This window comes from Balearica regulorum, chromosome 12 (assembly GCF_011004875.1).
Source record: "Balearica regulorum gibbericeps isolate bBalReg1 chromosome 12, bBalReg1.pri, whole genome shotgun sequence".
NCBI lineage: Eukaryota > Metazoa > Chordata > Aves > Gruiformes > Gruidae > Balearica > Balearica regulorum.
The window spans coordinates 12383346-12411044 of NC_046195.1; the positions used below are offsets into that span (position 1 = coordinate 12383346).

Sequence of the window (27699 nt, forward strand, 5' to 3'; positions counted from 1 at the left end):
CCGGGGGCCGCGCCGGCGGCAGGAGCAGCCGCCCCCATCGGCCGCGGCGGACGGAAGAGGAAGTGGCGCCGCTCCGGGAGCCGGCGGCGGCGAAAGGATCCGTGACGGGCGGGGGGAGCCCGAGGCCGGCCGAGGCCCTTCCCCGAGCGGGTGGCGGCAGTGGCTGAGGAAGATGAGGGCCGCCGGGCTGCTGTGGGCCGCGCTGTGGGGCCTGCTGCTCCCGCCGGTAAGAGGCTGCGCTGCCCTAGCCGTGGGAACTGCCGGGGCCGGCTCCTGGGCCGGCCTGGGCCGCGCCGCGTCTGGCGGCTCAGGCGACTGCGGGGTGGCGGCAGCGCTACGGGGTGGCGGTAGGGCCGGCCGGGCCGCCGGTCTCTTCCGCTCCCTTTCTGTGGCGGCCGAGGGGCTTCCTCTGTCCGCCTTATCCCCCTGGAACCGTTCCCGGGAGGACCCCGACCGCCGCGGGCACGGTCCGCGTAGCTCTCCTTCAGCTGGACTGGTGTGTGCCCCCGCCTCCGAGCGCCTCAGGGGCGGTTTGGCTCTGAAGTGTGTCCCGGGGTGGCTTCGGGCCTCCCGGCCTGCCTCGGACAGGGCCCCTCGGTCGCCCCTGCCCTCTCCCCTGTGCCCGGGGAGCGCAGGCTGGGCCCGGGCTCCGGTCACACGTTGGTGGGTTTAGATAACAAATCTCCTGGGTGCCTGCATAGATAAACGCTGATGTTGTTTTTAGAGATACTTAAATTAGGATTCAGGGGAAGGGTGGGGAAACTTGTGGTGTGCGTGTCCTAGCTTTTAGTTTGCTTGTTCATCTTAAATGCTATTTTGGTTCCTGTATGGGACACCTTTGCAGCTTCTGTCTGCACACAGGTGTAGATTACTGTGGAAATCTGGTAGATTGTTTTCTGCCCAATGGAGTTGTGAAATGGGGAAGCCAGAAACCTCTGTAATCTGCTTATGCAGTATGAAGGGCGTATCAGCACTAAATGCTACTCCACTAAGTTGTTTGTTTGTTTGTCTGCTTGTTTTTAACGTAATTTTTACCTTGTTTTGGTAAGGCAGGATGCAGAGTACTTTCCTATGTAGGAAGTCACCACTGGATATGCTCAACAATAGGGGCACAGGGCAGTTCGTTAGTGTCTTGAGAATCTATATGGGTGAAGTAGCTTGTGTCTCTCTGCAAAGAGCTCCCTCACTGTTTGTGAGTCCCATGTCGCTGTTGTTAGTTGTGTCAGGGGTTTCTGAAGAGCGGCTTTGCTACTTACCCCGATGGTTTGCTGCTTCTGACAAGGGAAGGGGCTTCTCCTGCCCTCCTGTAAGACTCCGGGCCCCGTGTCCTGCCTCCTCCTTTGCAGCAGTGGTGAGCATCAGACTGGGTCATTCAGCCTCGAGAACAGTATCCTGAGGCTAACAGGGTGGGGACTGGGCACTCAGAAGGAAGTAGGTGCTCAGGGAAGGACCACTGCTGCTCTCTGAGTGTGGGCACTGGTTCCCATGGGTTGCAATGCTTGGTGGGAGGGAAGTAGGGACGGTTTGTGTGTGTCACAGAGCCACTGGCAGAACTAGGAAATGATGCTTGTTCTGTTCATGGCTAGTTTTTTCCTACCTCTTTGTTTCTGTGAGGTTTATGTTCTACTTGCTATATACAAAATATCTCCTCCCTGTTCTGTAACTTTGAGTTTCTTGTATTTCTTATCTAGATACTGTGACAGACATTGTAAATACAGGCTTGGTTTGGTCTCCGTGTCCACTGGTTCATATAATTTCCAGTATTCTACGTGGTGGTGTTACTGGGGCACTCCAAAGCTCGTCAGCCCAAGCTTATATCCAGGGATGTGTTAGGAAAACTAAGGATTAAGAGACAGCATGAGACGTCTTCTTTTGTGTCAAAGATAAGGAATTATACAAGAAAAGTTTAAAGGTGGTAAGGAAAGGAAGTACAGTGAGGGAACCACCTGTCAAAAATAGGAAGAAATTTGTTTGAAGGTGAGGGGCCATTGGGAATTGCCTGAACCTGAAATGAAAGGAGATGGTGATGCCCCTTTAGGTAAGGACAGCTGTCATGCCTCTCTACTCCACGTGGGAACATTTTTATGCTGGAGTAAGTCAGCCTATGGAAGGAAGCAGGTTAATCTTCTCAGGAGCAATTTTGTTGCAACAGTGTTCTATTTAAGTGACAAGATTGAGAATGTGCTCAGTAAGAAATTTTTACTTTGCATGTGTACAGAGAATAAGATTTGTTGTGTACTGCTCAGTGGCACAGCTGGCTGCAAGGCCACGTACCCAAACTAGTAGCCCTATCTGTTGTGAAAGGAGGATACTGAAGCAATTAGGAAATAATAAAACTTCAGGTGGATGCAACAAGAGTTCAGTGGGGATGTTCCAAATGAGGTGTAGCACGTAGCGTTTCTCTTAATTTTTAACTTCTAAATGCTGTTTTTATAGCTCAGCAATGAATCTGTGAGGGTAAATGTTATGCTCTGGTCCTCCCTCCCCTGCCTCATGAGCAAGAATTGTGTTCCCTGATTCATCCCCAGAGAAGGGAAGCTTGCCAAACAAACCATGCATATCAATTAAGCAAGTAACCACTCCTTCTAGGTAGACTTAGGCTTGTGCAGCATTAACACTTGATTTCCTGCAACCCAGAAAACACTTATGCTACTTCATGAAGCAGAAAGAGCTTTTAATGGATGGAGACATCTGGGATTTGCACCTGTTGGAGGTTTTTATTGCTTTTAATTTGCCATTAGTTTGTACTTTTAGGTGAGTGCACTTAAGGGGAAGCTTGATAATTTTTGCGCTGATCATAAATCATGAAACAAGTTATTTTAGCTGACAGCTGACGAGCTGTTACATGTTAAACAGTTAATGTGCTCAGGCCCTTTGACACAGTTCTCCCAGCAGATGTTCATGCGCTATGGCCAATATAATGGATTCCTCTGAAGAGGTTTTTTGCTATTCAAACCAGGCAGACGTAAACCTCTGAAACAATATCGTCACATGTTTTTCTTTTCTCTCTAGGTCTCACTTGCTGCAGAATACTGATATGCTAGCCTGAGGAGAAATGCCTCTGTAGCACTGTTAGTGATTAGCGTTGTACATCTGAGTAATATTTGGGCTTTCCCCCATTACCCATGCCTACTTCTAGCTTAATATCAGACAAACCTGGAATTTACAACAGGATTTTTTTTTTTTTTAATTAATCTATTGATGTTTCCTGATATTTAGGTCAGTTTCTCTTTCAAGACAAACAGTTGAAATGAGATCATCTCCCAGTTTTTTTAAGGTGACACCTCTTTGAGATACAAATGACACTTACTTGTTTTCACTGCTTTGCAGCTACATCTAATCCTTAGTCTGTTAATTTGTCTACTTAGATACCAGACCTTTATTAGTATATTAATGCCTGGGGAGAAGTATATATCCCTAAAATTATCAGAAGTTTTAAAATTCATATATATTAGTAAATAACAGAAATCATATTACGTGAGGGACTCTGAGAGTAGTCCTTAACTATACAAATTCTTCTTAAAGTACACTAGTTGATCTCTCTGTGTTTACATTTACTTGATAAAAAATACTCTAGGAATTGCTATATAATACCTGTATTAGTAGGGGAAATTCTAGAGTCTGCAAAGAAGGAAAGACTTTAATCCATTTTTCCATGCACTATTTTAATTGCTTTCTATGTAAAATTTTACAGTTTTTTTTGGCAAGTATAGGTTACAGAATCTGAAATAATTTACCTGGGTTTCTTGATGGTATTCTACCTGGTGACATGAACTATACATGTAAAAAATACATTGTATTTGAAATGAGGATAAATAGTTTATAGAGTGACTTGATTTTTACTGTTTCTCCATCCTGCTCTCAAGCTACCTCTCTCTCATGGAATCAACCATCATTTAAAATAATTAATTGAATAAATTCCTTTTCTCCTAACAGTTCTTTCCTTTCCTAACAGTTTTTTAAAAGAATTTCTGACATTCTGAACTTTGTTTAATTGAGAACACCCTGGTTTATTGCAGGTAACTGCAGATGAGGGGATCCTGCACGCTTCTGGAAATGGTGTAACTCCAGTAGCAAAGGATTACTGCATAATTTACAATTCTAATTGGATATCTCTTCCAAAGAGCCTGGACAATGCTGTAAGTAGATTATAATCATAGCCCCTAAGAAAACTAGAATGCAGTATGAATTTGGGTCACCTATAACTGGTCTTCAAAATTTAAATAGGTGCTGCATTGAATATTTACCTTTGGGGGTCTCCCTGTGCCCAATCTCCATAGTGAACACATCTATACTGTAAAAAAATCAGCTTCTAAAGTTTACAAAGGTGATACTCTCTCTGTACTTAGAAATGGTTTTAAATATGTTTACATACTCATCTGGTATGGTTAATTTTTTTTCTTCAGGTGTTATCAGTCTGTTGAAGTTTTAGATTTTGGAGTGAAACTTCTGTTTGTTTACAAAAATGTTGTAAACTTGTGAAACAGTTTTCTTATATTGGTTCATCAGTTTGATCTTTTGCTTAATTGCCTTGAAAACATGTGGTGAAACAGGAGAGTATCTGGAATGTGTCATCATGCCGTATTTTCTGAATGTATTTCTTTGAGCCAGACTAGGGTGCGAAGCAGAAACAAATTTTCTTTAGGTGCTCTTAGTATAAACAGGAAATACTTTGTGTTTGGAAGTGATCAAGGCACTCTTCTCTCCCTTCCCTCCTGTCATTCATTAACAGGTTAACTCAATCTAAACCAAAGTAAAAATCATCTGTCTGCCCCAGACTTCTTTGCTGTGCTACTTTGGTCACTGGGATGTCTTGACTAACTGAAGAAAACTGAAAATAATTTTGAAATCATTGTCAATATGGAATTGAATTTTGAAATAAGGACAGATTTTTTTTTAATTCTTTTGTAATAAGTAATATGTTATCAGGTTTGCCATCTGTTTTTGAACAAGTATTATACCTCAGAACTCCGGTTGTATCCGTTAGTCTCCTTTTGGCTTGTGAAGCCTGGAAATATCACAGAGTGTACACTGGATTCCTCAGAACTACAAGCAGTGATTTTGCTATATACCCAGTTTCTTATGTTTAAATTATAGCAATAACCACTGTGAAATTGCATTTAGAAATAGCCAGGTATTTCTGCTATATGCTGCTCTAAAAGTCTCTCAGTATTGCAGACTGCAGAAACTGCTGCTCTGATTTTATATTGCTGAATTAATGATTCCTTTCTGTTATGCCTCTTTCTGGCAAACTTCAAATTAGAGAGGATAGTAATGTATTCTTCTAGATTAATTTGCAGTGTCAAATTTCCTACTTTCATCACGTTCCTTTTCTCCCTTTACTCTCTGCAGACTTTCAGGACTCTGGAAAACCTCACTTCTACGGTACTCTGCAATTATTCTGAAGTTCCATCTGGCTTAATGAAGGACAAAGCAGTTGTAGTGATGAGAGGAAACTGCACTTTTTTGGAGAAAGCAAGAATTGCACAAAATTCAGGTGCTAAAATGCTGTTGATTGCCAGTAAACCTAGGCTGGTAAGTTACAACATAGAGTTTTCTTCTGTAGTGAAATAGTGTCTTCTCTGTTTGGTCCGATGCACTGTTGAGCAGGGTTAGCTGAGAGAACCCCCAAAAGCAGGGGACCCTAGCAAGGTGTGGGTGAGTCGTTAACCTTCCCTGCAGAGCGCTGCACTGGCGCGACTGCTTTTCCCGAGACAGAAAGGGTCACTCGGCGTTAGCTCTGTGCAACGCTGTGTCGTATCATCTAAAAGTATCTGCAGCTGAATTGTGTTTTTAATCTGGTCTTTGTATCTTTAATCATGTTTCTGAATGCAAATGCTTGTCTTTGTCGTTCCCTAATTTTAGTGTACTCTGAACTCCCGGTAATCTTAGGTGATGCTTTCTTTTAGACGCGCGAGACAAAAATAAGCTAGGAAAATGTAATCCAAAATTGGAAATTAAAAAAAAAGGCATTTTGAGATATCTTTACAGATACTTTTGTTGCTTTTTTGTTCTCTATTACAGCTGCAACATGTATGTACAAATATTTGCAATTTATGAATTTGTGTGATTATCACAAAAAGTTAATCTTGTTTTAAAAACATGTAGAATAACAAATTTTCATTATCCCTTGTAATACTATAAAAGCACAAGAACTTTATGAATCCAGATGTGTTGGTAGTATCACCTGTTTTGATTTAAGTATGTCTCTTCATTAACCTTTTGCAAAAGGTGATGAACTTTTTTTTTCCTTCCTACACATACACTGAAATTTAAAGGATAATCTGCTTTTAGGGTTCTAACCTGCTTTGCAAATAGGCTCAACATACTTATCACTGACACTTTCTCTTTCAGTCTCCTCTTTCAGATAACAAGACGGATTTTGAAGATGTGACTCTTCCAGTTGCTCTTATAAGATACAATGACATAGTAGATATGCAGCTGGTAAGTAATATAACTTCAGCATCTTATAGTTTGTAGCAACTTAGGGTTTTGAACAAAATAAAATAATTTCAGGTCAGATATGGATGTCTACCTGATTTGAATGTGCATAGATCTGCTTTCATTTTCACAGAAGGGGATGGATATTAAGTCGTGGAAGTGCTAGTCTTCCTAATTCAGGTTAATTTGAGAGAATGATTAATTAAAACACTAAGAATGGGAAACATAATACCTAGCTGGAGGGAGAGTAATCTTAGAAGTCTTCCTGCTAAACAACATAAACAGCCTTCCGGTAGCCTTGTATACAGTTGCAGATACCTGGCATGCGTCAGGAGCTGTAGCCTGAGAGGGCTGTTCCTTTAGCACAGAAGCTAGAACAGTTGAGCTTGTATCTACTGGCATGATATCTTTCAGGCACACAGTACTTATCAGGTTGGATCTTGAGGAAGGTGTGAGGGGTTTTTGTCTTTCCGGATGATGAGCTCTCTCTTTATATAGCATGACAGCATCTGTTACAGAGAAGTCAGGCAGTATAGTTTTTCTGCTGAGGCGTTCACGGTGAGGTGCCAAGCGTGTGTCATTAAAATGTGGCAGTTGTGCTATCTCCTACACTTTATAAGCAGGGGAGTTTGTTTTGAGGGTATTTGGAGTTTGTTTTCCTTGACATGTAATATTAGGAGACAGAATATTGCAGAGGGTTTTAAAGAAAATAGTAACTTTTCTTTGGTGTGGCTTTTTCTGTTGTTTTGGTTTTTATTTAGTGTTAAATAGCTTTGCTAGGCAGGAGTTGCACTGCATGTGTTTATCTGTGAACAGCAGAGGCTAGCACTAACCTGCGTAGTCTTAGCTTCTTGGATTGAATTTGCAAGCTCACTTCACCATTTCTGCTCTTAATCTTCAGAGCTGCCGTGGGAGGTTGTCTTAGGTAAGTATGCCAACTGAAACCGTGCCTGGATGTATAGGATTTTGGTTGTTCCCTGTCTGTTCCCATTAAAGATTGGTTCTTGCCAAGCACTGGCACGACTGAAGGTTTGTGATGACTGTCCTCAGTCTGCCATAGTCTTGATGAATACTCTGTTTTGGTTCGGGTTGTCCTCTGTCTTGAAATTTGTTCCTTCAAGTAAGAAAGGTGTTGCTTGCTTAATGGAGTGGTTTTAAGGTAAGACCTACTAACATGAAAGGGAACTAGGGCAAGGTTAGATCCCTAATTTGTTCTGAATCTTCTCTGCACCACTTCGTTGCCTAGTGCTGCTTGGGGTGGTTTCACGTAGAATTAATTCTGTATAGCTATCGTAATTCACCAGAGTATCTTTGCTGGTAGATTAGTGTGCCAGATGATGTTTCATACTGCTGGTGAATCAAAGAATTTAGTTTTGTCTTACAATGAGACAGCCTTCATAAAAGTAGTGAGGAATACAGCCTAGACTACAAGTGATCCTTTCCTAGTTCTGATGTAGTTTTTGCCAAAGCCTTCTGTCACATCACCAGCAGTTGTTGTTCTGAATGATATGTGCTGCTGAGAAGCCAACAGCCATTGTAATCTTCCTACTACAGTTGTATTTCTGTTTTAACTCTTTTCAAGGCTTCCAACTTTCTCCTTTTATTTAGAAGAGAGAGATGGCAGCGGTCTGAGGGTAGCTAGTTTATATAAGCAATTCTTTTTACTTTTTCTTAGAAGACTTCATCTCTGTTAGCTTTCACCATTCGAGTCCACTGTGAGTCTTGATAGCAATAGCAGAGTGTTCCGACCCTTCTGTAAGTGGACAGCTCTCTGCAGAGTTGTCTGAGGCGATGTATTTGATTCTGGTGCTCCCTGTGGTGGAAGTTGAGACTTTGCGAGTTTTTAGCAGAACAAGAGGAACAAAAGGCAACAATCACTCTAGAGTCTAATATGAATTATACTTTATAAGAAACTTAAAGGAAAAGCTGGATTAAGACCTGTTGGAATTGAATACTAAAAATGTAGAAGCCTTTAGGTTCTTTGGATTTTTTGGTGCTTTTTTTGTGTCTGTGTTTTAGTTTGTTTGGGGTTTTGTATTTTTTTTACATACAGGATGCTGTAATTGAATAGGGTTTTGGTTGGGTTTTTTTGCTTTTGTTTAATGTTATGTGCCACTTCATACAACTGCAATGTTTCACTAGAATTTAATTTTCTTGTTTTCTGAACTTCCGTAACTTCAGGCAAAGGAATGATTCTGACTTCTTAGCCTACAGCAAGGTTAAAATCTGTAATTAGATAATTCAGTTGCTGAAATGAATCATCCTTCTTCACATATGGCCGCTGTATTCCTCTGCACCACTTAGCTTTCCGTTCAGTTTCTCCGCTGCCAGTTTGATCTTCCTGTAGCCAAGCCTGCCTGGCATGTTCATCTCCTCTCCTGCTTTTATCCCACATGCAGGCTGTTAACAAATCGGGTTTTCTGCTGCTTCTCTGAAGTCTGCTTTCACTTCTTTAGATGCCTTGACTTACTTTGACTACAACAGAAAACCTCTCTTCCCTACCACCTTCCATTTCCTGTCAATTTTTCATCCTTTCTTTGCTTCTTAAATCTCACCTTTCAGTCAAATGCAAGCATCTTGGGTTTGCTTTCAAAAGTATCAGTTATATCTCCACATTCCCTCCCATCTTCTTCAGTGTCCTTCAGCTGATTGTTTTTTTACTTTAGTCTTAAATTCTTTAAGTAGCGTGAAATTGCTTTTCTTTTGAACGCGTTTTGTGTAAAGCTGTTACTTAATAACTGTCTGCCACCTTGAGTCTTCACTGTGTCCTGTCTGAAGCATCGTGTCTGTATCCGAATTGTGAGTTTTGTGGTTTCAAGAGCTAGAGGCAGACCTCTGCTGATATCTCGGGGGACCTGTGAATTTGTATTTCAAGTTGATTGACTCAGCTGTGCTTTCCTCCAGAGCTGAAGTCTGTGATAATACTTGGTATATTTGATGGATGAAAAACATTTGGGCTAGAAGCACAACATCTCAGAAGTGTTGAAAGAACGTAAATAAGTACCATTTTGCCTTATGGTATCCCTGTGTTTCCACAGCAGTAGTAATGGGGTTATTTTCAAACCTGACTATCCTGACAGGTAGCATGGAAAGCATTGCTTCTTTACAGTGACCGAGGCAAATATATGGGATGTTTTGTGCAGTAAGATGAAAACTTGCTCTCAGCATTGTGTAGGTTAAGAGCAGGAAATCATGATGTGCATCTTGTTGGAAAATAAGCAATATAATTTCTTCATCCTTATGAACCAACTTGTATGTTGTTTTTTTCAGACGCTTGGAAATGAAGTTAATGTGACTCTGTATTCACCACCTTTGCCAGAGTTTGACTGCAGTATGGTTGTCATCTTCCTAATTGCTGTGTTTGCAGTGGCACTAGGAGGCTACTGGAGCGGAGTAGCAGAACTGTAAGTTTGTTAAACGGAACTGCTTAAATTATGTGAACTACAAATTTTGTGAAAACTGTCACTATGATCAGCAAGAAATTATGTTCTTTTAGGTTGGAAGCTAAAAAGAAATAGCAGGTCTAGGTGCAGTTAGCTGCTTTGCCATGAAATGTTTGAGCAGTGCAACCTCTGAAAAATTACTGTAGGTCTTTGAGGAACCTTGAGTAGTAGATTGTAAAAGTCCCTGAGGGATAGTGCAGCTCTTGAGAGGAAGAATGAGTTAACATTTTGGCAAATTACCAAATACCCTGTAACTAACATCACAATACTCCAACAGTAGGTATTTTAATGACACCTTTAAAATCTAATGATCCTAGAGGTGCATACGTAGTTGTGCATAGTGTCTGCATTGGCAGGGATCGGTACAACTGCTTTATCCCAGCTGGCTGTGCAGCATACTCTGGGATGTCTCTGCACCGCACTCCTGTCACTGGGAGCACGGGGGAATGCTGTTTGGTTGTGCCTGGTTGGCTCCAGACAGTTAAAGTCCAACCAGGCTTATCTGCTTCAGCTTTGTGTGTTATCTGCTGGAGCAACAGAGCTGGGGCAGTAGGCTGGGACAAGGAGGCAGCGGCAGTCCCTGCGCAGGGAAGGGGAGGGAGCGGAAGTGTAGAACTTGGCAAAAGCAGGGCTAGTAGGGGTTTCTGTGCTGTGCTTGAGGAGTCTGCGGCTTTGCTTAGTGAAGTGAAGCACACTTGATGCACAGAACTGGTTTTAGCCTGGTGTTAAACTGGATATAGCTGGCCTTCCAGAGCATGGTACTGTTCTGCAGTACTTCTTGGAGGTCTGCACACACTGAATGGGCCAGTGTGCGTTGCTACCTGGGGCTTCTCGTTGTCAGTCGTGTTCCCCAGAACAACGGGGAGTGGATTGTATGTGATAAAAACAGCTTCCTCTTTCCCACTAGTTATGCAAATCTAGTGATTTTAAAGAGATTAAAGATGTAGAAGGGTGAGGGAGGTGTGTTTCTTTTTTTAAAGGTTGGATGTGATTGTGCTTCTTTTTTACCCTGCAGTGCTTTAGGGTGTAACTGCACTGAATGCTAAAATAACAAAATGTGATGCTGTCTCCCATACTGTAAAATACCTAGATGTAATTATGTTAAACTCGTTAAAGTGCTCTTTCATAAATCTAAGGTGAGCTTTTTTTTTTTTAAAAGCTGCTTATTCAAAGCATGTCCTCTGAGAAAGTGATTCATCTAACCAAGTGTCTTGCTCCTGTGGTTTTTTCCCTTTTGAAGGTAGCTGTTTCAGTGCTGAATTCAGCGTTTTGTAGGTAGGTCCTAGGATTCACCAGGAACATGCTATCTGATGGGCAAGTTGCACTAGTGTCTGTACTAAAGAGCAGTAGGGCTATCTGCTCAAAGAACAAATGCAACAACTTAAATCTCCTTATTTTGCATGGTGAGGTATAAATACGGAGTATGTATGCACAGAAATCTTACTCCCAGTGAAAATCCCCAATTACACCCCCTTTCTTTCATTTACTCTGCAATTATGAGGTGTAAGGGTAAAAGAATCAGTACTTAGCTTCATTCTGCTAACATAAATGTTTTTTGCAGACACTTAATGTCTATACTTGATGTTTTAAAACAGTGTGTCATACCTATGATTTTGATTTATCATAGATATATTTATCAGATTGACTACATTTAGCCCAAGAAATTTTGTAGTCAGAGGTGTTGCGCTAATAGAGTTTAGTGTGTGCATCCTGCAAGGGAGTTTAAGAGTTTTGATATCAAACTGCTTTTCGTCACATGGATCGGGGTTTTGGTTGGGGCTACTCCTTAAAGTTCGCAATCACCACACGATTGGAAGGGATGGCAGTTAAGAATCTTTTCCTTGTGATCTATGCTAGGTTAGAAGTGCATTAAAAAGTGGAGAGAAACTCAAACAATAAGCATACCATTTTTCTTAATTTTTAAGTCTAATAATGGTATGAAGAATTAGACTGAAAAGCTGTCAGTCTAATTGCTTTATAACCAACAATTCTGGTCCAGGTAAAACGTTTTCATTATCTGTCACCTGAGGTAAATGTTTGTTGTTTTCTTAAAACAGTGAGAATTTGAAAGCAATAGCAAGTCCGGGGGAGAGAGAAACAAGGCGGAAGAAGGAAGAAAATGTTACTTTCACCCCTGTGACAGTTATCTTGTTTGTTGTCATCTGTTGTGTCATGCTGGTGTTGCTTTATTTCTTCTACAAATGGTTAGGTAAGAAACAATGGATAATCTCATTTGACTTATTTTTCTGTATGATTTTATTATGAAAAAGCTAGATTTCTAAACTAAAACGAATGTAATTATTTTAATTGTTCTCTCCATGTATGAGTTGAGGGTTGAAAAGATGTAGTTGCTACTTAAAAAAACGAGAAGTTTTCTTCTACTCTTACAAAAAGGCTGCCTTGACAGTGCTTATTCTGAATGAAGGAATGTGGAGGAGGGGTGACTAGCGACTAGTAAGAAGATCATATGATGTATGTCGATGTTCTTGGGAGGATGGCAATGACAACTTAGTAGTGTTTAGAGTGACAGTTTTGTTAGGTATTGCTGCATTGACCTCGGGTTTGGGGTTGCAGTGCCCTAATTAAAGCATCAGGTAAAATGGCATTACCATAATGGAGTAAACTCAGGCATGCTAGCAATAAGCTCAGTTATTGAATTATGCAATTCCAGTAAAATGTAGTTTCAAACCGTTGGTTGATTTTTATTTTTTCTGCCCTGAAATCATGCAACCAGAAAATGTACGCTGTTGTAAATTACACTTTTTAGTGCAAATAATGTAACTCTCATTCTGAAAGCTTCCTAAATTCACTCTTCCCTAGGATTTGTTACCAGTTAACCTCCTGCTTCTGCAAAAGAAACTTCTGATTTTGTTTAGCTTTTGTTATCTTGACTATGGGCAATGCTACCTTTACTTATGCCCCCTTAAAGACTGATGAACCTTTTAATGTGATCAAAAAGTGTAGGTTAAAAATGTCCCCTGATTACTCTGAGCTGTTTCAGGTGAGATTTAGGAGGAAGTGAACAAAGAGGCTTCTTAAAGGAGAATAAAATAGCTCTTTGGTTTTAGCCATAACCAAATAAAAGTATGTAAAAGCAGTAATAGATGGCATATTTCCTCTTACAGAAAAGGGAGGCAAAGTTAAAAAAAAAAAAAACTCAATTCAAAAATTTCCTAACTCAAGCCTTTGCTTCATGAGAACTCTTGGGATGGCAGAGACACTCACAATTCAGCACTTTCTGTAATCAGCTGACTTAGAGTCTCCGATGACTGTATAGCACTGTTAACAGTTTATATCAAACGTCCATCGTTGTGTTTGATTCCTGTTTGCTATTTTTTTTCTATTGTATTTTGTCACTGATTCCCATCTTCCTTTCTTTTTATTTAGTGTATGTTATAATATCAGTCTTCTGCTTGGCATCTGCAATGAGTCTGTACAACTGCCTTGCAGCATTAATAGGAGAAATACCATTTGGGCAGTGCAGGTATTGTACACCTTTCAGTTATACGTGTGAGGTTTCTTTTGGGAATTGTCTGGTTGCTACTCAGGATAGTGTGAAAATAGGAGAACAGTTTGATAAATTGTTTCCTGTATGGTTTAGTGTGTTGGATTGTTACAAAAGAAAATTACAAGCTCCTTTAATAGATTATTAAAGGTATCTGTAGCATAATCAACAGTTAAAATAGTGATGGGAACACCTTGTCAGCTTAAGGACCTGTGATAACACAGGCATGTGTTTTGGCTGTTGTGGGCTCTCTCTTTTTAATTTAATTATTTTCTTTTAGGATTACATGTTGCAACAAAAACATTGAAGTGAGGCTTATTTTTCTTGCTGTATTCTGCATAGCAGCAGCTGTCGTCTGGGCGGTGTTTCGAAATGAAGATAGGTAAGTGATGTCTTCTGACTTAAAAAGAGTAATATGAATAATTGTCATTAATTAACTTCCCACCGTATAACTAATTCTGGAGCATAGCATCCTCCTAAACTTCAGTGCCGATTTAAAAAAAAAAAAAAAAAAAAGTCATGAAAGTACTTAGGAAGCTTAAGAAGCATGGGAATAGAGAACAAAGCTATACAAATGAACTGTGTGGTAATTTGAAGTTACAAAAAATTATGAAGATGAGGAAGAACTAGCTTGATTGCTCATGATTGCCACTGAAGAAAAAAGAAGTGCAAAAATAGCGTAGGGACCATAGGACCTATGCTTTCTACAGTCCAGTGGAAGCACAGGACCACAAATATTATAGTGCAATCCTAAGTAGCACCTTGAGGTAGACGTTAAGTAGGGCTTCCAATCAAGTGAGCGGTCATGAAAGTGAACACTGCAGCCCTGTTATGGTCTCTGTTCAACTCATTTTCTCTGTAGTACGCTGATACAGAAAGTTACCTATCTGCGAGCAGAGGCTAGTGTAAATTGACCATCTTGAAACTAGTGGTGTTGGTAGCAGTACTTCCTAAAAACTAATTTCCTGCTTATTTTGCAATCTTGCTATTTCCAGCAAAATCTAAAATTGTTATTGCGCTTAGATTCCAGCAGTTGTTTGAACAATGTGTTAAAACAAAAAAATGTGTTCTTATTTTTAGGTGGGCTTGGATTTTGCAAGATATTTTGGGAGTTGCTTTCTGCCTAAACTTTATTAAAACACTGAAAATGCCCAACTTCAAGGTACTGTAAGTTGCTTACCTTAAGAAAGTATTCTAATGCCATGAATCTGTAAGTTTAGTGTGAGGAATTAGGTTTTCAACACTCAGTCATAGAATCATAGAATGGTTTGGGTTGGAAGGGACCTCAAAGATCATCAGTTCCAACCTCCCTGCCACGGGCAGGGACACCCTCCACTAGACCAGGTTGCCCAAAGCCCCATCCAACCTGGCCTTGAACGCTTCCAGGGATGGGGCCTCAAGAAATACACATTTTTAAAAAATATACCATTTTTAATAATTATTAAAAGAAATTAATCCTGATCTAAATGTTATGCCAGAATAAAAACATGGAGGAGGGGAGTGGTGGTGTTGGTTTTGGTGTGGTGGGGTTTTTTTGGTTGGTTGGTTTGTTTTTGTTTTTTTTAACATGGGGTATAGTAATGGTACCAGACTCTGGCTATGCAGTCCTTGAAAACTTACGGTAATATTTTCTTCTTTTTTTGCCAGTCCTGTGTGATACTTCTAGGCCTTCTTCTTCTATACGATGTGTTTTTTGTCTTCATAACACCATTTATCACAAAGGTATGTCTGTGAATTTATCTTTAAAATAAAACCAAAAATGTTTTCTTGGTCATTGAGGCAGTATTTTTGTCAAACAGATTAGTGTTTTCAGTATTCTTGATGTAGAAATGCTGACTTCCTTTTCTTTTTCCCCATTTAAGACAGCAGTGGCCTAAATTTTCATCTTCTATGGGCTGTAAATTTTGTTAAGTGACTAAGTTTTCAGCACTGACATGACCAGAAGTAAGCTGTCCCCCGTTGTGTGACAGCATGATGGTGAGAAATGACGGTCCTCCAGTTTTCTTCCTTCTTTTGCTTTTGACACCCATTATTGGAACATGTTCTGGTACTTTCTGCAGTGCTTTTTTGCAGTGTCGGATGAACTGTATGCAAGCATACTTTCTTTTATTTTGAAGCAGAAAGCTCATGGCAGAAAAAGCTGACACGTTTTTATCTAAACTTCCAGCTGCGTCTAGTGGATTTGTTGTTTGGTTGGGTTTTTTTAAACAGTTATTTTAGGCTGGACTACGTGTTTTTTAATGGAAAACAGTACTGTATAGTACTGTACAATACTGGTGCATTCCTTTTGATATTCAGGATTTTCCCAATCCTGAATTGTAAGATGAGGTACAAGCAGTTTTTGTAAACGTAGTGTGGATGCTTTGGTATATTAAACCACTAACTTCTGAAAAATAACCTTAATTTCAGAATGGGGCAAGTATAATGGTTGAAGTTGCAGCTGGTCCTTTTGGAAACAGTGAAAAGGTATGAACAGTTTTAATATGTGCAACATAAGTACTGACACTGCGTAGCTAATTCATAGTATGCTTTTCGGCATAACTTTCTCACAAAATATAGCCAGTTTCTGCTATTTTCTTTTAAGTATTAAATACCTGTTGACTTGGGTTTGATCCTAGAATGATGGAAACTTGGTGGAAGTCCCTACTGAACGCTCAGCTCCCCATGAGAAAGTAAGGATTGTATTTCAGATACTGGATTTTTAAATGATTCCCTCTGAAAAGACTATTCTTTTGGGGAAAACCTGACTGTCCAAATTTCTCTTCAGGGCCTGGATATCATTGATCAATACTCTATAGTTAGGTTAATCATCCAGACTTGTTATTCCCATTATACGGTTAAATCTTGTTTTAACTTTTTTTGTGTGTGTGTGTGCATATTATTTGTAATTCTGAAATTCCAGCCTACCTGTTGCCTTAAGCTTTATCCACACTGTATGTTGGTTTCTGGTTTTTACTTTAGGTTCTACTTATTTTGAAGTTCTGCATTAACAATAAATTATTTATATTAAAACTGTTTATTGATTTAAGCAAACAAAAAAAATCCAGAACACCAGGAGATTTTAGATTAGATTTATGTGGGCTTCTGAAATACTGTTTTACAGTTACCTGTGGTTATTAGAGTGCCTAGACTTGAATATTCTGCATCGACGCTGTGTGACATGCCATTTTCACTCCTGGGTTTTGGAGACATTATTGTCCCAGGTGAGCAAATGTTTTTGGCACTTGTAAATTATGGTTAAATATTTTGGGTTTGATTCTCAACTGACTTTTAGTAATTACTTTGTAGAATAAACTCTCTCAAATGCAGCAGTTTGCCTTGATCTGTCAGTGCAGAAAACAACAAAAGCTACAGTATAAGAAAGCTTATTATGTCACAGAACACATAGTAAAGGGGTTTTGCTTTTCTGTTGCGCTGCATTGTGTAAATACAAGTCCTAGCAATAAATCCAGTTGTCAGTATTAATTAAATCTTATAGAAATCTCACAGAAAGCAAGTATTCTGTGACTTCATAGTATTTTTGTATCCTAGACTACCTAATTAGAGGTGAGGTAACGGAAAATGTATTACCGACTTTTTCCATCTTTCTCAAAGAGATGAATTTTGCCATAGTTGGAGTCCTGAGCAAATTACTTAAGTCAGGCACAAAGCACCATCTCATGAACAGCGTGCAGGCAAAATTGCCGATTGTTAAGAGCGAGCATTAAAATCCTGTTTCAGAAAAGCATTAAAACTAGGTTGTTACTCTGTTGTATTAGAAAATTGTAAATAGCACAATGTAATTAGCTTGCTTAAAAAAAAAAAAAAAACCAAAACCTTTTAATACCAAGCTCACTTGGCTCATATTTCCTTTATGGTTTTGAAGTTGAGGCCTTACCATAGGATTTCTTAAACTGGTTCTTGGCTTTCCAGAAATAAATGGGAAGAAGATAACACACAGTAATGGGAAGTCTTACTATAAATTCTTTTTGTGCTGTTTTGATTTGGAGGATTGGGAAGAAAAAATTTATGGCTAAATACTTAATTAATCCTTTTATTTTATTCTTCAAGGACTTCTAGTTGCCTATTGTCGAAGATTTGATGTTCAAACAAGTTCATCTTCTGTATACTACATTTCCTGTACAATAGGTAAATCGTGATATTTCAGCAACGTTAATCTTCATGCTAGGTTTTTTTTAAATGGCAGAACTAGATAGTTTTCTTCAGGTAAAGGTTCAATCTTGTCAAGAATCTCATTATAATCTCTTCTTAATGTGCCTGCCCATGTTTAAGGTGAGTATTCTTTATAGTAGTTGCTTTGAGAAAGCTTGCAAATACAGAGCAACCTATTGTCCCTCTTTTCTTCAGTTATATTAACAAGGAAGATACTACTTTTAAAAAAAAAAATAAAATTCTGGCTTACTAAATGAGTGACTTAATTTAAAAATTCTCCTGTTCTTGATTGTGTATGTATAAATATCTTTTTGTAGCTTATGCCATTGGTATGGTGCTGACTTTCATTGTTTTGGCATTAATGAAGATGGGACAACCTGCCCTTCTCTATCTTGTACCATGTACACTCATTACTAGCTCGCTTGTTGCTTGGAGGCGCAAAGAGATGAAGAAATTTTGGAAAGGAAGCAGTTATCAGGTAGGCTGGATGCCTTTAGTATTTTGTTGGTGGTTCCTCTGAGTATACGCTTCTTTAAGTACTTGGTAATATATCACCCACAATCCCATTTTTGCTAGTCTTCATGTTATCTTCTGGAACTAATAAGGAAAAATAGTGTTTACTCTTAAGAAAATCTTAGTCTAGTAGTTGACATGGCAGAACAAAGCTTAGGGGAGATGAAATAGCTGGTTTGGTACTCATGGGAAGAAGTCATTTGTTCTGGTTTAATTTCTTTGAAATGTTTTAACATTCCTCAACTATCGTCTTGATGTGGTATAACATGAGTCACTGAACTGAGTTTGCAGATTCCAGTCTGCGCTGTCCTGTATTGAGACAGTTCAAAAACACCTGGCAATCAACTAGAATTTTAGAAACTTTCCATGCATCACTGGTGTTCTGCATGGTCAGGCTTATATGGAGCATTCAGCAATGAAATAGCTGGGTGGCTATATGACCGCTTTCTATCACAGCGCACGCTCTGTGCACGCTGCCTTGGGTATTCTGCATTTCCCCTTCAGTTATCTCGAACACTACCCAGGAGTGGCAGTCCTTACAATCCCACCAGCTGTCTGTCTCTGCCAGCTGACACGTGCACGTCCTCCCTGATTTGACTTCCTGTAGTAGCCGAGCGTGCCAGTTGCCCATAGGAGCTGGCCTTTATCAGAAGAGAGACCAGTCTCAGGACTACTCTAAATTTTGTTTGAGACCTAAAGTCCAATATTGTTTGAATTCAGAAACTATCACCTGTATCTTGGCTGTGTTGGACTCTGCTCAGAGAATGGATAGTCTCTTGCGGGGGGAGGTGGGTGATGCGAAGCTCCTGAAAAGCTCCTGCTTTTTCACCTTCTGGATTGCAAGGTTTAAGTGGATCAATGGAAGTCCAGGTGGTGGTAATTCTTGTAAATGTAAAACTGTAGGCACACAGCTCCTATAGTACTATCAGCTAAACGCTGCCTCGTGTTGATCTAACTAATACTCTCTACCTGCTTCAGCTGGAGGTATGAAATTACTCAGGAGATCCTCAGCTTTAACTAGGTATCTTGTCTTTTTGTCTACAAAACCAACTCTTCTCCTTTCATAGGTGCAGTGAATAAAAATGTTTCTTTGTAGGTCCGAATGAATTTGGCTTCCCATGCATTTATATATAAATTGGTGACTCTTTGCTACTCTAAAATAAACAGTGTCGCATATATGAAGCCCAGTAACTCTGGGCCGATTGTGGGGAAGAAGCTTTGCAATTTATTTTTGTTACTTTAGTTCCGAGTAAGATTGGCCTAAGTATCTGGCAGCTCTCTTTAGCGACAAAAATGTCCTGCATTTCTCATAGCGAAACTCATACTTGGAAGAATTATGTTGCCATAGTAGTTATTTCATGTCCTTTCAACTGGTTTCTTGAAGGATTAAAAGTGCTCTGAACTTCAGCTTGTTTTGAGGTCACATGACTTCATTTCTGGCACAATTTAAAATGTTGATTTCCACCCCATTCCACCACCCCTGCGTTAGACTTGTCTGCGATCGAACACCTCTGTGTAACTTTACTAACCCCTCTTTTTCTATAACTTTCTGAAGAACTTTTTCTGTATTAATTTTTTTCCAGAGGGTGTTCAAGTTGCACTCTGAATGCTGCAGTGGTGATCTTTCTCATATGTTGTCCTGCTCACATAAACCTCTGTTTTGAACTGTCCTTACTGAACTCAAACACACACACAAAAAAAAGACCCCACAAACTCCACACAACCCTGGGGTTGAAGTCTCCAGTGTTCAGTGCTTTTTCTGAGGATGAAAGATACAGAAAGGTGACAGAACACTGTTTTTTGCTACAACAGTGGTAATTTGGTCCCATCGACAAAGGTGACCAGGCTTCTGTAGAGGTTTGCTTTGTCCTCATGGGAACAGAGAAGCCTTGCAGGCTCGTTTGAGCAAAGCGTCCTAAGAATAGGGGTACAAGAACATGTACACTGTATCAGGTGACTAACCTTCACAAATGCTGCTGTTTGTTTATAGTCTATTAGTTTATTTTTGGGTTTTTCTGATTTTTGTTGTATATGATTTTAATAATGGAATGAATTTTATTTAGGTATCGGACTCCTCCAGGACGCCTTTGCTACAAGGTGTGATTATGGCCTTATTTTAATGCAACTTTGTGAATCGTCTTATGTTTTGGTTTTTTTTTTCTTTTTTTCCCTCCGCTTCCTCTTTTCATTCTTTTTTGTGTCTATCTTCTATTAAATTTTTCCTTTTAATTCAATAGAAGAGGGTAGAAGTGAAGACAAGCTATATATCTGTTTTTATGCCTAGGCACTGGGGATTTTTTTCCTTCTTTAAAGGAGTACAAGAAAACTTTATATAAAATACTAATGGAGCCATCAGTCCTAAGCCTGAAGGCAAGCTTTGTATGCCTCTCTATAATTTCCCAAATCCTTAGTAGTGTCTTCAATATTTAGAATTGGTGTTAATTCCTCCACTGTTACCTATACAGAAGTCCTTTACCTAATGTTTGTGCCACTGCATTGACATGAAAACCTGCTTAGTGCTAAACAACAATTTTGTTGTCCTCTTATAATGTTCAGCATTACAATTTGCCTTTGGTAACCATGTCTGCAGTTTATCGTCTTATTACTCAACGGTATACTTTGTCCTGTACTGTCTGCAGTGCTTGCAGTGGGACAGGGAGCAAGGATTTGGACCAGCTTTTGTGGTCTTGCTGCTGTACAGCTTCTATCCTGCAGCGAGGAGGTTTAACATTAATAGGCTACAGCTCGTGGCTGCTAACACTGATGATATTTATTTTAGCTGTCTGCTGTCTCAAGCACAGCATGGAGAGAGCAATGCAAGCTTTCAAATGTCAACTTCTTGCAGAATTTAGGCATTTAAATATAAACTTGAATTATAGTCATCAGTCTAGAGTTATACATCTATTTATAAAGCATAGCTTGTCTGCCCTGTACACCGATGACACTTTGAGATGGTGAACTGTGCCTATGTCAAATTCTGAACTAAAAAGTACTTTTCTCACTAGCTTCTTTCTTCTAACAGACAGTACCTTAACAATTTAAGTCTCGTTAAAAAGCCTTAATAATAAAGTAGATACAAACCCAAGAAGAGGCTAGGAAGTGGGAGGGGTCGAGTGCAGATTAAAATCAGATGGCCAGGCTGTATTTCTAACTTAAAACTCTTCTGTCCTGCTGTGTGCACTCAAGTTCTTGGACAGGATTGTTAAAATCAGTTTTTCAGTTTCTACTACATACATATGGGAAATACTTGACTCCCAAAGATAGCTCTGAGGTCCTGTAATTCTGAGCTGAGAGCACTTCTGTTTCTGCATAATGATGCAGTCTTAAATTCTAGTTATGCCATGTGCAGCTTTTTTATGGAGTAGTCTTGAGCTGTAATGAGTTGCTGCACAGAAGAACATTTTAACTATTCACTGAAGCACAGGGATTTCTTGGGAGGGTAACATACCTACTTTCCTACCACTAAATGGGCAGTGTTGCTCCTGGGAAGTGTATAATAAAGGGTTTTCTGGATTGCTTGTATTCCTCATGTATGCCTACATGATAAACTAGTTTGATACTTATTTCCCAGTTATTGATTTAATTTAAAAATACTATTTGTTTTTTGTATTGGTAAAATCTATGAAATCATTTTAGTAACATGAAAAATCTAGTGGACTAATGGAACTTCCAAGTCTTCTAGATACAATAGTCTTGCAACTTTTTAGAGTTTCTCACTTTGAAGTGTTTAGCAAGATTTCTTATCTCTCTCTGAAATAATAAATCAAAAGATTTGTCATTGGCATGTTACACAGCACACACCTGCTGTTTAGTACTGCCATTTTAAATCCTATTTTTAGATACTTGCAAATTGATCGTAGCTATAAGTTGTTAAGAATTATGTGAATGCAAATCATCAGAATGAATCTTGCAGTCAAGTGTGTGCATAGGTGCTATGTACCCTTTTACAGGTAGGAGTTTGTGTTGCCTTTTCTGATTTGGGTCTGTGGGGTTTTTGTTTTTGGGGTTTGTTTATTTTGGTTTTTAATAGTTCACCATGTTTAGGAAATAGGTCAAACATAAATGTGCTTTAGTTACAAAGCACCCCCCCTTAACAACTGTCAGGAATGTGGGAGAAAAGCTTCTGAATCTCTTTTCCACTTCAGGAATTTTCATCAGCCCTCCACAATGTACGATCTGATTCATTTGGCTCTTTTGAGGCTTGAAACACAACTTTGTCCAGGATTTTAGCATGGTGTCTTCATCTTGCTGGTGGTTGTTGTAAAGATTCCTGCAGCTTCTGCTGAGGCTTTGAGTATGGGGTTGTCCTGAGAGAACCTACAACTGAGAGAGACTTCTGGAAAAAGCTGCCTAGTGCAATCCTACACTTCCAGAAAGGCAGCTGTTGTCCCTGACTTCAAGTTGTGGGCTGTCCTCCTTCTGTATGGTGGAGAGATTAGAAACGGGGTGGAGTGGCTTTTTTTTTTTGCCTTTTAACATTTATGTATATCAAAAAAACCCCAAACACCCTTTATGCTTTGCTAGCCATTTTGGTTTTAAAGTTAATTTAAAAATCCTGTATATTAAGCAGAGACTTTAAAATTTCAATACAGGCGCTATCTCCGGTGTAAGTACACTTTGTGCTACTTACCTTGTTGTAGGATTAAAAGAAGAATCATTAACTTTGGGATACACCGAATTTTTGCAAATAGTGTTAACACTTCCTTCTGGAAGCATCTTGTCAATTTAATAGGGAAACATTTTAGAAAAATGCTTCCCAAAACAACCTTCTCTATGGCAGCTGTTAGGTGCTCCTCCCTAGGTTGAAGGAAGATACATGGCATTACTTGATGTAATGCGGTACTGTGTGGGGTTTTGTTGTTGTTTTTTTTCCTGGAAACAAATACTTTAATCCTCATTCAAAATGACGGTTTGATTTCTGTAATTGTAGGGAGTGTTTAGCTTTGGGTGACTTTTGATGTGGATTTTTGGTCACAGTGCAAGGGGAAAGTTCTAGATGTACTGAAGTGAAATGCAAGATTGTCATCAGCACAGGAGCTTGGTATTCACTGTGGAACTGAGCGTGCACTATTGCTCTAACTCATTCTTAGGTGTGTTGCAAGATTAGTGCCTGCCTTAGTTCTTGTTGTCTTAATTCTGACACGTGAAGGGAGGATGTGAAAGACCTTTTCTGGTTTTGGTCCCATTGATACTGTGGCCACTAGGGTCTCCTAGGCCTTTCCCAAGTCCCAGTGACTTGTTTCTGTCATGGAACTGTCATCTCAATTTACTGTGTGGCATGTTGGTGCATCCAGATTGGGAAACAGCTTGCTTAAGCAAACCTGCTTTTAATAAGTTATGATTGTAATGAAACAGTTGTGTTGGCATAAAAGAAAGTATGGCACAGAGGTGGGTGATGGCTAGAGAAGAACTACTGTCTTTGCCCTGTGTATAGAATCATACCACGCTAAAGTGCGTATGACACAACAGTGTCGGAGCCTGGCTTTGTCTCGCCAAGGATCCTGTAGCTGGTGCTAGTAAGACAAGAAAGCAGTCGTGTCCTCATCGTGTGGAAATCTGCCCAGGTTAGAACCCACACGGTGAGCAGCTGTTTGACAGCCAGCCAGCCTCGTTACTGCTGGGCAGGCTATGCCACTATCGAAGAACGTATGTAGGGTTTTCTACCTTTTGATGCTGAAAGCATTATGCCTTTGTCCTAATAATCCTGCCACGCTGGGCATATGAACTTCTTGACACGTTCTGTTTTTCAGCATTAGTTTTGCTACTTCTGTACCTTCTGTCTCTGGTTGTCAGCTGTCAAAACTGTCCAATCCTTGGCCTCTTGTTAATTATGCTTAATTCTGAAGCCCTCAAACTGATGGGTCTCAGTTTGTCATGCTAACAAATGTGTGTATTCCCACTGTAATTTATTCAATGCCTTGTCCCAGGGAGGAAAGGAGAGCCTTCACTGCCCTCAATACAGCAGTGGATAGGGAAACAGGCTGCTTTTTAGTCAGGAAAAGTACAACCTGGTCTTGCATTATTCAGGTGACATAATCACTTACATTAATTGGAAAGTATAATCAGTCTATATAATAATCTGGTTTAGATTCTCTTCTGTTGCAGGACTTTACAATTCCATTTCCTTTATCCTTTTTAAAATAAAAGGAAAACTTACAAAGAAATGTTGCCAGTACAGTATGTTTTTACTAACTGTAATATAGCTAGCTTTTACTGTCACAAAAAGAGAAAGCTAGTGTTTTCTATTTGAGCTATTGCTTGCTACCTGTAAATGTTAGATAGGGCCCTAGGGTCTATTTCCAGTTCTCCAAATGGTGTCTTTAAAAAATTTGCTAAACCCCTGTAGTTTTGGGGTTTTTTTGTTCTCTATATTTAATAATTGAGACACTTTTGACTTGTAAGTTTAATTTCTTGTAGAGGACTTGGATCCCTGGTTGGAGAAGCTTTGTAGTGGAAAGCATTAACTAAGAGAGCTTTGATTATTTGGCTTGAATACTTTTCTGATCTATAAAGGATTTCCTACCTGTATGCTGCTAAAACGCACTCTAACACATGTTTAATTATATTTCTCTTAGCTAACAAATACTTTGGACCAATGGGAGAAAAGCAGTATTTCTTTATAAAGAGCCATCTCTCTTTTTTTTTTCTTTTTATATTTAGATGATGGAACACCTGGATTATACAGGAAATGAAGAAAGCACAGCATCAGCCAGTGAACAGCCTGGAGGACAATAACATGTAGGATCCTGATTTAAAATAGTATTCAAATTTTCTACAAATGAATTACAGTAAATTTGGTGAAGTTTTACAATAGTGTATTTCCTACTCTGTGTAAATGGGTTTTTTTACTCCCACACGTATATTTTTATGGAAAATATTGTGAAAAATGTAAAAATAATCAAAATAGACTTGCATTTTTACAGCCAAACCATAGCTAGTAAAACCGTGCCTTATTTCGATTTAAATAAAAGGATATTTTCTATGCAATTTTCCAAATGTGTTTCTATACAATATATTTTTATAAAGGTTTCTTGCCCATATCAGTTTCATGCATGAAATGTTTTCTTAATTTTGATTAAGACTAGTCAAGTTTCATTTTAAAAAAAATACAGTACCCTTCATAGGATTTCTTTCCAGTTTTTGAATGTGAAGATTGACTGTAATGTAACTATAGCAACTAAAGAATTAAACTATAGTTCCATTACTACAAGTAATTGAATAAACAGTGTGTATGTTAGTCTCTGTACATTGTAAGCCATAAAATAGATAACAGGGCAAATACAACTTGGGGTTGTGAGCTCTTTCCCCCCCTGCCCCTTGTAGTATCACTAGCTTATGCCTTAATTGTGAAAATTGTTAAGCTTTGATGCAAGTCTTTGGATTATATACATTGCCAACCATTTCCAAAAAATAAAAGCGGGGGAGGTACTTACACAGTGGTCCTGGAAACTGAGGTGCAGCTCCTGGAAGAGTTGACAAACAAGTTGGTGTGAAAGGCAAGAAGGTTTTCGCTCAAGAAGTGCTGTTTCGGGGGAGTGGGGTGAAATGTTAACTCTGGCCTGGTTCTTCTCCTACGCGTTGAGACTAGGTCTGTGTCTGTGGGCTTCATTTGGCTGTGGATCAGTTCAAAGGGTTGGGGAAGGCAGGACAGTTTCTTTTTGTTTTTTTAGCTTTTGCATCTACCCCATACTTTTTTAAAAAAGAAAACCCAACTATTTTTGAAAGTTCTTTGCAATTGATAGACAAAAGAACAGGTTTGAATAGTGCTAGTAGCGCCTGTGTTAGTTAAGGCCAATGCATGTGTTTAACTTGTTTAATCTCAATTTGTGTTAGCTTTTAAAGAGTTGGAAAAGGAGAAATAGTTTAAATCATTAGTTTGTGTTTAGAAGAGTTTGAGTTTGACACTTTTTCTTTTTTCAGGAAACTGCAAATTGAGGGGGATTAGGCATAGAAAATTTGTATAGCTGTAATGCTAACACTTTACACCAAAGAAAATTGGAGAAGGCAACAACAGGAAACCACTGAGTTCACTTAGTGCTAATGTCAGGTAGTCGTTAAAACATTTTTTCTATTCTTTAAATAAATGTCATTCCTATAGTAAGTCGAAGCTCAAGAACCCTGGAGCAAACAACCGAATCAGCACATGCTGGGCAGTGGCAGTGCAGGCTTTCCTGCAGTGCCTCACGTAAGTGCCTCGCTGTTCGTCTGAAGGTCACCTTTAGACATTTATAGTTAGTTTGGGGCATGTTGGCTCAGGAAAACTTACCCAGATTAAATCTAGTTTAGCTAGATTTACTTTGGAAGTATGCTAATTAAGACAATTGTAAATCTATATTGGCAGTTAACAAAGGCTTACTGCAAATTTGCCCTTTTACGTAATTTATATCAAGTTTAAACTTTTGTTCGCAAGAGTCAGGAGCAGGCAGACTTACAGTCTGAGTATCAGTTGTTGCCATTCACACAGATTGACCGTGGTGCCAGTTGATACGGGTAAGATAACCACCTTGTTTGCAACTTCCCTAAGAAAATAAAAATTACAAGCAGTTTTCATGTGTTAGTAGTTGCCCCTCTTGACTTTCTTGACCTAAGCTTGAACTGACAGCCTCAGAATACAATGATTTTGTGCACCACCTTCAATGTTTATTTGACTGGCACTTAATGATAAATTGTAGCATACCTCAGTGTTGCAATAGCAGACTGAAAACTTGTCCTCTGATGTGTTGTCATGCTCTCTGACAAGTCCAGTGTCTGCCAAAGTTAAATGGTTATGAAGAAGTTTCTGAAAATTCTTGAGAGATAAAGAAGTCATAACTCAAAGTCATGCACTACTCAAAGCGCTCAGAAGCATCACAAATCTATGTAATGTGACTCCTTTTTCTCTTTGAAATCTTCTGCATGGAGGATTTATTAAATTTTCAGCTATAAATGATAATAGAATTAATATAACTAAGGAAGACCTTTGGCAACATAAGTGTATTCAGCAGCTGGCTGAGTCTTGTTCTGTGCCTAATTATGCTCCCTGCCTGATCATGCCTGAGGTTTCACACACATGTGCTGCAGTTTAATGGGATGTAAACTAACTCTTTTCTTTCAAATGCTTAGGTGCTTTGTTTACAAAAATTAAGAATGGAGTTTAAAATTTTATATAAATAATAGGTTAGTATTGACTACTGAAATGAGGTTTTTATAAGTTCAATAGAACTGATTGCAACACTTAGCAATTTTGAATGTTCTTAATATTAAATTTGGTTGGGCTAAACACTATGTTAAAAGCCTTTTTAGTCATACTTTAATACAAAAATCTTATTGCTTTTTCATTGTATGTTTACTGACAACAGCCCCCTTCCTTATGACTCTTAAGTTATCACTTTAAGAATGTTATTAATAAATGTTACTTGGGAAAAAAAAGTTGAGTAATTGCTTTGTTCTGACTCGTCTTTTTCTTACTGTGAAAGCTCATGGCAAAACAGTTAACACTTCATAATACTAAATAAATTAATAATTCATGATACACCGCCATAAATATGTAGTCGCAGTCTTTATCCATCCTGCCTGATGTATCAAAGTTATGATTCTGTTTGTAAATACCTATGTGGTAGGTTTTGGTGGATTGCCTTTTTTTTTTATTTATTTTTGCTGTACAGA

The 27699-nt window shown here is 39.1% G+C and overlaps 1 protein-coding gene across 6 annotated transcripts; it reads left to right on the top strand.

Moving 5' to 3' along the window:
* On the top strand, nucleotides 1-27462 carry SPPL2A (signal peptide peptidase like 2A). Of its 6 annotated transcripts, XM_075764512.1 has the most exons (17): nucleotides 27-226; nucleotides 4020-4139; nucleotides 5353-5535; nucleotides 6355-6444; nucleotides 9712-9845; nucleotides 11942-12093; nucleotides 13272-13368; nucleotides 13670-13771; nucleotides 14470-14551; nucleotides 15037-15111; nucleotides 15799-15855; nucleotides 16008-16061; nucleotides 16493-16592; nucleotides 17440-17517; nucleotides 17859-18019; nucleotides 20118-20151; nucleotides 24715-27462. In XM_075764512.1, exons 1-17 carry the CDS (start codon nucleotides 173-175, stop codon nucleotides 24744-24746), a joined length of 1605 nt encoding a protein of 534 aa, XP_075620627.1. In that variant the 5' UTR covers nucleotides 27-172; the 3' UTR covers nucleotides 24747-27462. The 6 variants fall into 6 exon arrangements, with proteins under 6 accessions (XP_075620631.1, XP_075620627.1, XP_075620629.1 ...); XM_075764516.1 differs by lacking the exon at nucleotides 20118-20151 and having other exon boundaries at nucleotides 1-226; XM_075764514.1 differs by lacking the exon at nucleotides 16008-16061.
* Nucleotides 27463-27699: the final 237 nt, after the last annotated feature.

Bases quoted from the DNA above. Each gene is read 5' to 3' on its own strand.
- SPPL2A (XM_075764516.1), top strand. From the start codon at position 173: ATGAGGGCCGCCGGGCTGCTGTGGGCCGCGCTGTGGGGCCTGCTGCTC. The intron at 13,369-13,669 runs GTATTGTACACC...ATTTTCTTTTAG, and splicing joins ATACCATTTGGGCAGTGCAG to GATTACATGTTGCAACAAAA. The intron at 17,518-17,858 runs GTAAATCGTGAT...ATCTTTTTGTAG, and splicing joins CTACATTTCCTGTACAATAG to CTTATGCCATTGGTATGGTG.